The sequence below is a fragment of the Carettochelys insculpta genome, chromosome 1 (genome assembly GCF_033958435.1).
Source record: "Carettochelys insculpta isolate YL-2023 chromosome 1, ASM3395843v1, whole genome shotgun sequence".
NCBI lineage: Eukaryota > Metazoa > Chordata > Testudines > Carettochelyidae > Carettochelys > Carettochelys insculpta.
In genome coordinates, this window is record NC_134137.1 from 311,013,401 (window position 1) to 311,028,709 (window position 15,309).

The window sequence follows — 15,309 nt, forward strand, 5'->3', positions numbered from 1 at the left end:
GGGGTGCGAACTTACCTCCATCAACACTGCTCCAATGGTGGCCTTGCTGATGCTGAATTGTTGGCCAATAGACTGGTGGCTGTCAGGGGTGGCCAGCATCCACAGTGCAATGGCCACCTTCTTCTGCACTGGGAATGCTGGCTGCATTCAGGTGTCCCAGTGCTGGAGGACTGGGGTGAGACAGTGGCAGAGGTCCTCGAATGTCTGGTGGGTCATCTGAAAGTTCCTTAGCCACCGCTCATTGTCCCAGTCCTCCAGCACCAGCTAGTCCCACCACTCGGTGCTGGAGGCAAAGGCCCACCGGTGCCGGGTCAGGGAGGGGGGGTTGGGGGAAGGGCATCAGTGCTGTGGGTAGGGCCTGCAGCCTGGGTCCCATGCAGGTGGCCTGGCCACACCACTGGAAAGCAGGGTGACCAGCATGGCTAGCAGGCTGGCCAGGGTGGAGTGGACATTGTCCTCGAGGAGTGCGTGAGTAGGTGTGTTGTGCAGCTCTTCTCCCCACCACGTGCTCTGCAGCTGTCTGCAGCCTGGCAGCCTTGAGCATGTACAAGGTGAGGGTGTTGGGCGGGTGGGGGGGTCCTTTAAGGGGTCAGCTGTCGGCCATGCGACCCCATGCCTGCATCATTTCCTGGCCCCTTTCTTCAAAGTAGGGGATAATTGCATGTAGACATTTTACTTCATAGTGGGGGAGAGTCTACTTTGAAGTAAAGCAAGGTGCTTTCGCATGTAGACACTCTACTTCGAAGTTGCTTACTTCAAAGTTATGCTTCAAAGTAAGCAACTTCAAAGTTACTTTGTAGTGTAGATGCAGCCTAAGTATCCCTGGGTACTGCCAGCTTAGCCAGAGAACGGGGATGGTGATGTCGCTACTCAGTGCTGCACGCGCAGTCAGTCAGTGGTGCGATCGCCTGTTATACACCACTGTAAATCTCTGTACTGAGTCTACTAAATCTATGAAATATGATTTTCGTTTTTAAATATGTGCACTTAAACTAAATGTTGATCTCATACCTTGTTCAGCAGTTGTTTATTATCCTTACTTATTTGGGGTCTACTTTTTCAGTTCCATATCTAAGCCTGTTATTAGGGGTTCCGCAAAATTCTTTCAAGTTTAAAAGTGTTCTATGGTCAAATAAAACGGGAAACACTGGCATAAAGACATTGTATTAAGGCAGTGTAGGCGTCCTGACAACTTGGCATTTGGGTGCTTTTCTTTGCAACTTTAGTACTTTGTTGCACATAATAACCTAACTGTATTACCAAATACAAATTACAGCATTGGTGTATCAATGTATAATGACTTCTTTTAGTTACAGGGAACAATAATGAAATCAGAAGTCTGTTAATTTTGGTCTATACTTGCTATCATTTTTTACTTAAAGCTTTGTCTCGAGATGACTGCTTGGTTAGTTTGATATATTCTTAAAGAATGCATTTAAGCATACGTTCTTAAAAAATGTTTTTAGGCTTGTTTGTTTTAAACATGTTGTGCAGGACAAATTTTTTGGTATTGAGATCCTTCCACTGGGGGAATGGATGTGTATTGTCAGAAGCTGCTTGAGCTAATTTGAGGTAATTGAAGGCAATAGCAAAAACCAAAATACTATCTTAATTAAAATTGTACTTTCATCTTCAAGAACTTTCAGTATATACGCTTTTTATGTCCAGCTTAATAGCTAGGGAATGCTGAAGTACTATATGTTGTATATTTATTTGTATTGTTGGTGTGCACCTGACTAAAAAACCTTCATCATCTGCCATAAGCACCTGAAAGCTAAAGCCATTGTGTTCTAATAAGTATTTCTAGGCTATGCTATCCTGAGTTGTTTTGACTGAAGATATAGTGGTGCCATAGTTTTGTCTTCAACACATTTTGAAACTCATTACTTATGCATACTGAAGCATGTGCTTTTCTATAATACACATATTTTTGAGTTCCCCAGGACTATCATATAGGAAGATTAGTTGTATTTCCAGTGAATATGCTATTTGGACATGGAATAAAGAAAGAATAAAGATTTAAAGTGGAATGATGAAAAACTGGGAAATTGCTGGAGTTGATGAGCTACCCTGTAAAACTCTTCTAAAATCCAATTTAATGTTTTTATTGTAATTTGCAATTACAGATCCTTTACCACCAGCTAAATTTGAAATTAAGACGGAAAAAACTACTTCCACCAGCTTGCAGGTCTGGTGGAGTCCATCCTCAGGAAGGGTGGACTGGTATGATCTACAATTATCTGATGATAATAATAAAAAGATACAGAATACGTCAATACAAGGAGGTATTTCAAGAATGGAAGAGATATTTTCCAATCTCACTCCTGGGAGCAAATACAACGTTTTCATCACTGCAGTTGCTGGAAATAAAAGCACCCCAGCAATTCACATCAGGGGATCTACTGGTGAGATCTGTTTTACTGTAGTTCATCTAAATAGGGCAGTTGAGCATTTTTACATGCATTTTAAAGTTATGTATTTCAAAAAGATATGTGTGGTTGTGTGTGCACATTTCTTCTAGATGGCAAATTATGAATGTAATCAGGCTTCATTAGCCTAACAGATTGTTCATGTTGGTTATACATAGAAGTAAATACCAAAATTCTAACTAATTTCAAGCAACATTTTCTTAGTAGGAATATTGACAGGTCCAATTTGACCATCAGTTATGTTTCTGGGAAACCCTAAATGCTCTCTCAAAATCTGTGCAATGGGGAAAATTTCAGTCTTGCTCAGATAATGAAGAAAACCATTAGCTGTAAAAATTCTTTTTTTGTTTCACCAGCTCCTTCACCTGTGCAAAACATTCAGACCACTGTCAGCTCAGACACTGTCCATGTTTCATGGTCACCTGGCTCTGGGAATGTGGATCAGTACAGGCTGGTGTTGCTGGATGAAGAACAACTGGTTCATGAAATCAGCCTTGAGGAACACTTAACCTCCTACACTTTTCTTGGACTTACACCAGGACACCTTTATAATCTCACTGTCATAGCTGAGGCTGCAGGGCTACAGAGCTACAACTTTAAGTTGGCTAGGACAGGTATGATTTCATGAATAAGTGATAGTACAGCTGTATGGCTTCCTTATAAAGCATTTCAGAATAAAAAGTGGGATTGTTTAGTCTGGTCTACGCTGGACACTAAGGTTCATAATTCTAACCTCTGTGTGGTCAAGCTGCATCTGACCTCAGCTACATACCTGAATCTAGGCAGCATATGGCCTCATTCTTCCATAGCATTGCATGGGGTTTAATGTCATGAGTCTCACTGATTTTAGTGATGGGTGTTGCAGAGTTTAGGTGGTTTTCTGGAAAGATGGAGGTAAAGATCAGGTGGAGTTTCTGTAGTTTCTATTTTTTATTCTTTTGAAGGTTACAGATGTTGGCTCTGAATGCCATTGAATTCTTCTCTTGATTTCAGTGGGAATTATGCACACAGCATGGGAGGTTGTCACCCCAAAATTTTAAATCTGAGTGGAATATTGTGGATCAAAATGTCACTTTAAGAATTAAAAAAGGAGGAAGAGAAGAGCCATTGTAACTATATATATGTTCAAAAATAATTAACCAGAAAACCAGATAAAATTAGTTGTTTTGCTTTGCTTCTGGTGAAACATCAAAATACAAAGAACTGTATTTTGATCCTATTTACACCACTCTCAGTCAGGAATAACTTCAGCCAAACTGCAGCATTTATTGTCCTAATATCTCTCTGACTGTTAGTAACCTTGAGCAGTGTGTGCCATTATCAGATGTTACATTCAAAATGCACAATAAAAATAAGGATGAAGGATCATGTATTTGATCAGTCAGTGATGATGTTACAATAGACAACGGTAGTAGTGCCTCTTCTGTTATAAATGGTCATAAATATAGGTTTTAAAAAAATCAAACTATGTGCCATGTTTCTGTAGTGGAGAGGTGTGGGTGTGGAAGTGTTGTGTGTTCTGTGGGTGAAATACTTTTTTTCTTTCTTGCTTCTTTTTTTTTAGTCCCCGCAGAAGTCTCAGATTTGATGGTGACTAGCGATGGCAGCTTGGATACATTAAAAGTTACATGGAAAAGACCTCCAGGAAGCGTAAATTTCTACAATATCACTTTGTCTCATCTTGGAGCCATTAAAGAAATCAGAAGTTTACAGCCCCAGGTCACAGAGGTTCAGTTTGACAAGCTGACTCCAGGGAGTCTTTATCAGGTCACTGTCAGCACAATCAGTGGTGAATTATTCACTGATAAGATGGCAACTGGCAGGACAGGTAAGTCTTGTACATCAGTAAAACCATTATAATCAAACCCACCTTGATCTTTCCCACGGGAGTACAGGAAGATACAGACTAACACAGCTGCCTCTCTGTGACTACTGCCATGTAGAAGGTCACTTGGGAAGAGAAAATGGTTTGATTTCTAGACAATGTGAGGTTGTTGATATTTGGTTGTTCGGTGTAGTGTGTGGGTGTGGGCATGGTGTTGATGGCTTGTGAAATAGAGGAAGTCAGACTAGATGGTGGTGAGCAAACTTTTTACATCCAGCCCCACTTTTTGACTCTGCAATTAGCAGGCCCCTCCCCCCACCCCATCAACCTGTCTAATGTAATCCCAAGTGATGGAAATTTTGGATGTGTTCATATGAAAAAAAAAACTTTTGGCACTAGTAAGAGTGTAAGTATGTAGAATGTAAAACTTTATTAATTGGTGTATAAATGTGAATACACATACATGAAAACAGTAACATATTTCAACATTTGGAATGAGATGGATGAGCCTAAGACACAGCAGCTGATCATGCTATATCTCCTTACAAAATGTCGTGCCCCCCACCTCCCAAGGTGGCCCATTGCCCACCCACGTTGCGCACTCCTGTACTGGGTTGAGGCCAGAAGGGACCACTAGATAAACTCTATGACTCTGTGAGGTAGAAACTGTTGGGCTGATCTTACTTCACTCCTTATGATCCAGTTTGCTTACAGAAACCTTGAAGCCAGTAGTCAAAGCTACCCTGCTGACCTGTCAGAGGGAAACCAGGGTATGTGCTGTAGATAGAAATCAGTACTAGATGAGCCTGTTGCAAAATGAATCAGTGTCTGTACATCCAGTACCTTCTGTCCAGAGAAAGAGAGAGAGAAATAAAATGGTGCTCCCATAAATGGGTCAAGGTCTGGGGGGACCAGCTATGTGCCCTCAGAAGGGGCGAGGCCTTAGGCAGTCAGCCCCTAGCTTCACCCAGACTGCAGTGCACTCCCCTGTCCCCCAAGCCCTCAGAGGCATGCAGAGCATCACTCTGGTGCCACTTCATAGGGGTCTGGGGCAATTGTCCCCCTTGTCCCCTCCTGTTGGCAGGCCTGTGTGTATGTAAAATACTGTGAAATTATTTAAAAGCACCAGCAGTGAATAACAACCTTGCCCTGCTATGATCCTATGTCTGTGGATAGAAAAACATGCACAAGTCAGACATGCAAGTCCTTAGCCTCAGTCACAGCCGTTCTAGGGTTATTTAGATATATTGATTCTAATTCATGAATGCCAATTGTTCAAGTATTTGATATGTTTGGGGGTGAATGAATCAAAATTTGGTAGTAAACAAGATCCTGGCTCTAGGCACGGCTAATTAAATCTAGGTCTTTTCAACTATCCACAGCACTGATTAAGGCAGATGGTGGTGCTGGGTTATTTATTTATTCCAGTTATACAGTAATTTTTCATCTTATCTAATTTCTCAAACTGAAAAGTCTGCAAAAGTTCCCACACACACACACACACGCCCCACCCACATACATGTGTACACATGCATGCATAGACAACCAACTATTAACCACAAGCCCTTGTTACTTTCATCCTATACTTCTTGGCATTTGGTAAAATTGAAATTGGAGAAGTTTTCAGGTTAGTGAAGAGTACATGCAGAACATCATAAAATTGCTAAAAGAGTCCTTCTGCATTAAATAACTACACAAAACAGCAGGAAAAAATAACTTACAATGACACAAGATTCATTCTGAAGTTTCATAAGGTTTTCTATGACTAAGTGTTGGGAAAACTGTGGCCCGTGAGTCTCAAATGGCCCCATCGTGGTTGGACTTGTGGCTCACAGACCGCCTGTCTGTTCCCCCTCCCCACACACTGCGAACTGGCTGTTCAGGCTCTGGTAGGGAGGGTGCTGAGCAGTGATGGGGCGCAAATCAGCAGGTTCATGGCACTCCGAAAGTGTTGAGAGGGAGGGGGCAGAGGAGGAAGTGCAGGGCTCCAGTGCCCTAGTACACAAGAAGCGTATGAGGGAGAGAATCAGAGGGGGGTGTGCAGGCCACAGGTGGAACCCCAGTGGGCCACAGGTTGGCTATGTGACCCTCTGATACAAATGAGGGTCCACTGACTAATCTTGGTTGCCCATGGCTGCTCTAATCTCTGATTTAAGGTTCAGCATTTCTAATGCTAGAAACAGATGAACAGTGGGTATTTTGTGTGGGAGTGAGTAAATTTCTCTCTGAAATGAGTTCTACATCTTTTTACCTGGGCCCAGATTTTTAAAGGTACTTAAGCACTGGCATTTAGATTCAGGGGTGCAGTGCCTAACTAACAGCACCATGAATCTCAGGGTGTGTCTGCACTATAAAATCAGGTCAAATGTAGCAAACTTAAATTTCAAACACTGGATTTTATAAAGTTGAAGTTGAGTGTCTGCATCTACCCACAAAGTCGACTTAGTGTGTCCCCACTAATCATCAAAGTTTGACTGTTGCAGCAGTGCCTTGTGGGAACATACCCCACAGTGCCCTGAGCTCCGTTGCATGCTGGGCTTTTTTACTGCTGCATTATGGAAAAAATTCCCTGCAAGTGGTTGTGGGAGTGTGATGTCATCATCCCACACAGCACGGCTCTCAGAACAAACAGCCATTTTTCAGAAGTCTCTTTCCCCAATGAAAGATCGTTTGAGTCAGCTGAATCATGGGCCTTGTAACCAAATGTGCCATGATAGCACCCACTTCCATCTTCCCAGAGTGCGTTGCTTTCATTCCCCTCCCTTCAAAGTCAAAAGGCCAATTTTCAGAAGGAAGTTAGGAAAAGTGGGGAATCACAGAGGGCATTCGTGTCCAGTGGTTAGCATCACTCAGGAGAAGAGAAGGAAAGACAGAGTGCCTCACTTTCTAGTAGTTTGTCTCTTTCCCCCCGACTGAAAAGCAGGGGTCCTCTGGGGAAAGAACACCTAGAGAAATGTGTACAAGAGCCAAAAGGATTGGCAGAGGTGCTCAGGCTACAATAACGTATGAGCCTTTCCCTGTTCTGACTGTGCCATGCTAACAGGAACTGCCCTGGTCTCCTGGGGAAAGAACACCTGTAAATTTTCTTGTGCTCAGTACTGCTGTGCACCTCAGTTCCCTCCTCAAGGAATATTCTGCCTGCGAATAGCAATGGTGCCTTTCCCTGTTCTGATTTGCCTTGCTAATAGCAACCTCACTGTTCCCATGGGGAAGGAACACTGATGTGTACAGCAGCCAAGTGGAGTGACAAAGGTGCTCAGGCTAAAATTATCTCTGAGCATTTGTGCAGCAAACAGGACTCCGCAGTGACTGTGCAGCTACCCCAAGTCATACACTTTGGGAAGAAGAGGGCGAGGGGGAAAGCCCACAGTTCAGCTTTGGCCAGGGCCATCCTCCCAATCCTATGGAGCCAGGAGCAGCCTGGGGGTGGCAAAGTTCCCCTTAACTTGATGCAGGCACCAGCCCACAATTCTGCATTGGCCAGACTTTTTTGCCACAGGGGAGACTTCCCCCTCGCAACAGTCAGTCCCCAAATCTTTCCCCACTTCGGAGCCTTGCACCACACACAAGTCAGGACATGCTGCCATCTGGAAGCATGGTCCGCACTGCGCAGCAGGCATGTGTTTTTACTGGGTTGGGGGCTAGCCACCTAGTGCGCTTGGGTGGGAGAGAGACCCTCAACTGTATGATGCCTGTAAGGCACTTGCCCCCCCCGCCCCCGTACAAAGGTGACCCACAGAAAAGAAGTTTCTCAGCCTCTCAGACAACCGTGACCCTCACAGTCAAGCAGCCACGTGCTTTGTTGGGGCAGGGGCTAGCCCACAAGACAAAATGAATCCCTGGCTCTCCTGATGGATCCATGCTGGAGCTCTGTAAAGTAGCTACATGTGATCGCCACACCAATCACAAAGAAATGAATTTAAAATGTTGGGCTTCCTGTTTCCTAATTCCTGCTCACCTGGTCACCTAAAAGGACACCTCGAGGGGCATTGTAGGACAGTTTCCAAGGCTAATAAAATCAATATTAACCCTGGCTAATATACACTGTTTTAGCTTGATATTGCAAATTCGATTTTTTGAGTAACTCTTTTGGGAACTCAGCAGTACAGAAGTCAGTGTTACGGCCACTTACGATCGACTTATTGAGTGCTGGAGTGCAGACGAAGGGTTTTTAAAGTTGACTATAGAGCCTTTAGTTCAACTTTATCTCCTAGGGTAGACCAGGCCTCAAAAGTGATATAAATTCTTAAGAATCTAACTCCCATTGACAGGTGAAAAGTCTGGACCTCAGTGCTACTATAATGGAGCCAAGCACTTCAGGAATGGCTGATCTGTGAGCTGTCCAATTATGTCTCATCATAAAAACTACAAAATTACTCATCTCTGCTTGTATTTCAGTTCCCCAGAAAGTTTCAGAGCTGAAAGCTAGCAGTGGTTGGCTGAATTCTCTGAGAGTGAGCTGGCTGCCCCCTGCTGGAGAGTGGGAGAGATACTACATTGTGTTGTTCAACCGCTCCACTGTGCTGCTGAACACTACGCTCGAGAAAGACAGAAGGGAATATATCATCCAGGCTTTAGGTCTCATCCCAGGAAGACAGTATGAGGTGGCAGTCATAGCAGAGAGCGGAGGCTTACAGAACACAGCTCGCTGCAAAGGCAGAACAGGTCAGCAATCTCATTATGCTCATAGCATGAAACTTCAAAACTATCAAGTCAGCTATTTCTGGTAGCTGGGAAAATATTAAATATGTGTACTGTGCTGATTTTCACTAGAAAACTGCTGTCATATGAACATGGACAACTATTTGAACTGGAAACATTTGTGGTTATCTTCATAATAAGTGTAACTGAAAGAGTCAATTCTTAAATTTTTATTCATTTGCTTGCTTAATTTATTATCAGGTCAAATCCTGAATGCCTCATTCAGATTTCGCTCAGCAGTTCCATCCCTCTGACTAGCCACAATTTATTATTTGGAACAGGGACTCTTCTCTTTAAAAGAGATGAGACCAAACTCAGTGGTTTAGTGACAAGTGCTATAAATTGCACATCAGATTTCATGTGGTCAGAAAAAAAATGGTAAAGTACAGTGATATTCACTCATGGGAGACCTGATCTGAATTTTATGCTGCTTTTATATGGGGATTGGTGCATTCGCTTCTGTGAAATTACTCCAGTTTTATCTTGGAAATGAAATCATACTCAGACCCTGCAGTGTAATTGAGAGATGCACATGTTAATACAATGGGCGATGCATCCTATGGTGTGAAAACAGCTTGCTGTGTGAGTATGTGCCAGATTTTGTTCACCATAAATCTCGAGTAACTCAACTGACATCAGTGGAGATGATCCACATTTGCACGGGTGTAACTGAGATCAGAATAATCTAAGAGCACATCAGGCTGAAGGAGAGAGGAGTCCCTCCTTTGCAAAATACACTTATACTCATCCTGCAGTGGTATAAATGATGGCAGGGTGCCTAATTTTAACTACAGATGTCTCATGGGTGTAAGTTTGGGTAGCCTTTTCTCTGCCGTGAGATTCACCTGCATCAAAGAAGCCGTCCTTTCTCAGATAAGTGTGCTAGGCTCAGGAACAAAGAGGCAGGTGGCTTCAATGTAAGGAAACATTTAAAGGTAGTGAACAACATTCCAGAAGCAAGTGTCCACCATCTCTGCAGGCTGCAAGAGAATGGGATGAAAACGAAAAGCAGGTGGGAATAAATACAGAAATAGCACAGAAAACTCTAGCCTCTGCACACAACAGATGGTAATAACAAATATATAGCTTCATTACTGGCCCTCTTGGGAATCAGACATGTGTAGCTTGCATCAGAGACAGGTGCATAATTATCCATCTATCAAATCCAAGGGCTGATACATGGTTTCTAAGAGTTCAGTACTGTGGGTTTTTTGCGGGGAGTGGAGGGAAGGTTAGTTTGTTTCTATTTGATGCTTTTGGAGGCATGTCTGACATTGCTATAGTGAGTTTGATGCTGTCATTCCTGCAGCGGGCGTCTGTGTGTGCAATGTGGGGTCTGGCTTTCAGCCTTACTATCTAGCTAGTATCACTTATTTGAACTAGGGCTGGTACAGGTGTACCGATCGCATCTCTAGTTTATATGCTTCAGCAACCATGTACAATGGGTCTATTCTACTCTGTTACACCAGTGCAAACCCATAGTAAGTGCAGTGAGTTTTCTCATGGTACTCTGGAATCACACACTGGAATAAGTCAAATTAGAATCTGTCTTAACTGATCATTGTTGCATGTGTAATTGGTAGGGTTTTACTCTGTGCCTGAAAAATTAGAGTAATTGATGCTGCGAGGGGGCACAAGGAAGGGTGTAACAGGAAAACAAGGCAACAAGAGGATGTCAGATGTCAGGCAGGGTGTGCCTGACTGAGGGCTTTTCCTGCTACACTCTCATCTGTCACTGCCTGGGTGTCTAAATGGCACTCATTTGGCACAGCCTCAGTATGCCAGATCAGTGCATGGTATAGCTACTGAGCATGTTTTCTGATCAGCCTCAGCAAGCCAGATGCTGATGCCAATGTAAATCCAGAGTAACTTAAGTCAAAGGCATTCTGATTTTGATTTCTCTGCTGCAAAGCTGAAGTAACTCCTCTGAAGTCAATGGACGAACACTGGTAAAATTCAGAGCCTTATCACAATCTGAGCCATACGCTCAAATTCAGTTATGTAGGCCTTACCACACAGAGGCTTTGGTGCACTAGGGAGAAGGCTGAAGCTGAGCGGCCACCCCACATTCTTCCAAAATAAATTATGACTAAGGGCAAGCTCCCAAGGAGGAATTGCAGCTTGGAGTGTGAGTCTGACTTGCATTTACCCCACAGAGGTGGCTCAGCTCCCATCACCCAGGGCTGGGCCCAACTGCCTACTCCAAGCATTTCTTTTTAGTACATATGAAGTCATAGACCATTCTGGTTTGGCCCAGCAGCTCCTCTATTCTGATGGAGGGGTTGCAGGGCCATATTTTAGTGAGTAGTTCTGCAACCTTGCATGCTGGTTTCCAGAGCCACTCAGTTTGGAATCTGTCTCAAATGGGGGACCCATGGCAAATGCCCCATTTGGTGCCTCATCCAAGGCCACCCTGCCAACATCCTCCTCCCAGCACACATTATTTTACTAGTATACACACAGAGCCAAGTTCTACTCTTATCTATACCACTGTAAATCCAGAGTCACTCCATTAGCTTCCTTAGAATTACTCCAGAAGCACAACAGAGTAAATGGAACGTGGCCCCAGACACGTAATTTATGACTGTTTGCCATAGCTACATATGCCCCATATCTATTTTCCAGTGTAACTGTTTAATGTCGCTCTTTATAACCCCTGATTCAGCTGCTCAGCATTAAACATTGACTTCAATGGGGCTACTCACATGCTTAAAATTACACCCCTTCTGAATAGGGCTGTAATCATAATGTCTTGCTAAAAATCCAAACCATTCACCCTCCACTCAGAAGTGTGCTGCTAGCAGACTATCACAGAGCTATTTTGTGACCTTTGCTCCCCAGCCTTAGTCAAAGCCATTGCACATTGGTGGTAAAATTTCTGTAACTCTGTTTTTGCTAGTTTAGCTCCTGACAGTGGTGCAGTCAAGATCTAGTGTGTGTGTCCATTGCAAAGTCCTTTGCTCATTGCTGTATTCACATTCTTCCCTTAGCTCCACAGCCTGTTCTTCAGCTCCGGGTAAAGCATGCTAATGAGTCTTCGCTTAGTGTCATGTGGGTGACCCCTGTTGCAGAATGGGACAGCTACACGGTTTCACTGGAAGACAGGGGTCTTACCATCATAAACAAGGCTCTTGTGAAAGAAGCTAAAGAATACACTTTCAGTAACCTGGTACCTGGACGGAAATATACAGCTAGGGTCACCAGCATTAGTGGGGATTTAAACAACTCGACTTCAGTGGAGGGAAGAACAGGTAACACATTATCAATCTACTTCTGACTCCAACCACTGATAACCAGCTATAATGATTTGCCGCTTTCTTTGTACTGAATTATATTAAAACAGAGTCCCAATAGCAATACTGCTGAATTTGTGTACATGTTCTTAATGGAATGTTATATTTCTCAATAGCTTTTGTGTCTTGCTATGTATCTCAAAAGACTAATTTCTGCCATTTCCATGGCTTTCTAGGATGGATGTAAAGTTCCTTAGGGAAAATGTTTCTGTAACCTCTGTTCAGTCTACATTATGAGGACAATAAGTCCAATTTTCCCTTAATAACTTAGAGAATGTCAGCTTCCTGATTCATTCCTCAACAGATGAGGCCTTGGGAGCTGGGGAGAATCATCTCAGGGGAGGACATTTCAGACCAAATTGGAGGTGACCTTCAAATCTTATTTTGAATACAGCTACCTTTTTTATTTAAATTTTTCTTCACAATGAAGGCTTGAACACAAGCAACATTGGGTTGACTGTTAGGTGGTGCTTTTGTAAAAACTGTAAGGGGCTACTTTTTTCTGAATTTTTATAAGTTTCCTTGCTATACTGCCCAGTGCATTCTTGTGAGAAATCAAGACCTTAAAAATGGGAATTCCTTTAAGCACAGCACAGGAACTAAACTTACTGGCTACAGCTACACAAGAGAGTTTTGTAGACAGAATCTGTGGACAAAAAGGCTGCGTAGAACACCTTTTATCTGTTCAGGGCCTTTTGTCGACAGAGCGGATCGAAAGATCAATCCACTTTTATGTGTAGATGTAATTTGTTGACAGAATTTTTGTGGGAACATCTCTTCCAACAACAACTTCTGTAGGCAGTTACTTCTAGTGTAGACATAGCCGCTGTGTGTGTAGTTAGTCTAAATGTAGGCCCATAAGACTGAGCGCATCCCTTAATAAAGTTTTACCTTTGCTTCCAAGGAGTAGAAGCCTTGACTGTAGCCTCCAGTACTTCATTATATGATTTAAACAGCTAGGATTTCATTTCTCTGTGCCTTTGATGCCTTCTCCTTGAAAAGGGCAGAATGTCACACTGTATTAATAGTGTATCTTTGTGTGGGCACAAATCAGGCAGGAGTAATATACGTTAGGCATTAAAAGGTGATTTGCAATGACCAAATGTCAAAAAGTTTGGAAGCTAGGTTTGGATGGCTATCTCAGAGCTTGGATTATCTGGCCCTTTTCTCAACTACCACAACCTATTAAGTTTGCCAATCATAGCTGTGAGTCTCACAAATGCAGGCTTTCTCATAAACCTTCCAGTATTTGCTGCTTCCAGTCAGTCCAAAAAATATGATTGATTACAAGCCTGGCAAAGGAGCACCACCCAGACTGAGTTTTGGCAAGCTGCTTAAGGCGGTCTGGTTATATGCTGTGTGCAGTGCTTTTTTTTTTTTTTTTTTTGGCGGGGGGAAGGGCACAGGGAGAGAAACAAAACACATGCACACACACAAAATGAGCCAGTACTCAGCCAGCTCCCTGTCCTCCTCCCCAGTTAATCCTGTGACTGAGGCTGCCAAGGTGCCTGTAATTGGTACTGGAAAGTACTGACACAAAGAAGGCACTGGTTCTGTGTATGTCCATCCCTAGCAGTCTTGTCATGTCCACCAGCTCATCAGCCATGTTGCAGCATTCATTGATACACACACTTGAGAATTCTTTGTTGTTCCATTCCAATATAACATCTCTGTGTCAGGAAAGGTGCCCAAACTGCCCCTGTACTGATGGAAGTGGTTGCTGGGTTTGGCATCAAGTATCCTCATTTCTGACCGTTGTTCTGCCGCATGATATGAAGCAGGGGACGCAGATGGTGAGAACTGAAAATGTGAAGCTGGTGCTCACATTTCATTTCCATACAACCAAGTTGGTATAACTGTGGTTCTAGATTGTTGCAGGCCTGATGGACTCATAACATTCCCACAGAGGGCACTAAAGAACCTGGAAAGTGACAGAACTGCTACTATAGGTGCATCCACATCTTTTGAGCATCCCCTAGCACTGTCTGTGATGGCCGCCCAAACATTTGATAGTTTCCACCTGCTTAACGCTGAGCTGGTTGTGTTTGGAGTTGGAGGCTACTTGGTGGTCATGGCAGAGACTTCATTCTGAGTTAATAACCAGACCTGAGTGCTGCTTCTTGCATGACCAAGAAAGTGATTACCCAAAATGAGCCAACACAACAATGTTGTTGGTGTGTTCAGGATCTTGAAGCAGAATGCTGTTCAGCTGCATCTTCAAACTTATCCACCAACCACTTTATACAGATATGGAACAATGATGGTCACCAAACTCATCTGAGTAAGAACTCCACTGGTGATGGGAAGCCATGCCATGTGTCTGTCACTGGTGTGAACACAGCTTTCTGTCTCACCATAGAGCTCGCCTATCAACAACACAATCCTTCCAGAGTGACTGAGACTCCTCATCAGATCCCACAAACTTGCACTGAATCAAAGGTCTGATAGAGGTCTATAAAAAGTGCTGCACGTAGCTTATTATATCAAGCTATCTTCTCAACAGCTGAAATATCACAAGAAAAGCCGTTTGCATAAAAATGTGGAAGAGCCATTGGAGAGCACAGCTGGACCTGTGAGGCAAAATTCAAATTTAAATCCAGATTTTCCCATAGTCCAAGCCTGTCTGAACCCAAGATTTTGGATGCGACCACTGTATAATCTGACCTAATCTGATCTGTTTTATCAAAATGCGTAATGTTATCTAGTCATAATTATGATCAGTGCCATAGTATTTAGGCTCTGGGAGAGGTACAAAGCAAAATAAGTAGTTTGGGCCTGAATTTTTCAAAGGTCAGTTTTGTAGAAGATTGATTCTGACTGAACACTAATGCAAGAGCATTCAAAAATGAGCATTTGCATTTCCTTATTTTAATCAAACCTTAAAAAGAAGTTTGTTGGTTTTTGTTAAAGGTTGGGGTCAGTTCCATTTTTCTATTGCCTGGACAAGTTCACCTGCCTCTATTTATATAAAATCTGATGTTTTTCTACCCTCAATCCATCATTAGATGTTAGAGTAAGCAGTGCTAATAAATACTTCCAAAGTAAAAGAAACTTATGCAAG

At 43.1% G+C, this 15,309-nt stretch overlaps 1 protein-coding gene across 3 annotated transcripts in view; it reads left to right on the forward strand.

Annotated features, from left to right (window-relative positions):
• Positions 1-15,309, forward strand: part of PTPRB (protein tyrosine phosphatase receptor type B) — a 113,810-nt gene that overhangs the window by 41,915 nt on the left and 56,586 nt on the right. For all 3 annotated transcript variants that reach the window (XM_075012866.1, XM_075012875.1, XM_075012885.1), the window contains 5 exons: positions 2,127-2,405; positions 2,786-3,043; positions 3,994-4,257; positions 8,653-8,919; positions 11,946-12,206. In XM_075012866.1, coding sequence (XP_074868967.1) covers positions 2,127-2,405; positions 2,786-3,043; positions 3,994-4,257; positions 8,653-8,919; positions 11,946-12,206 — 1,329 coding nt within the window. The remainder of the gene's footprint in view (positions 1-2,126; positions 2,406-2,785; positions 3,044-3,993; positions 4,258-8,652; positions 8,920-11,945; positions 12,207-15,309) is intronic.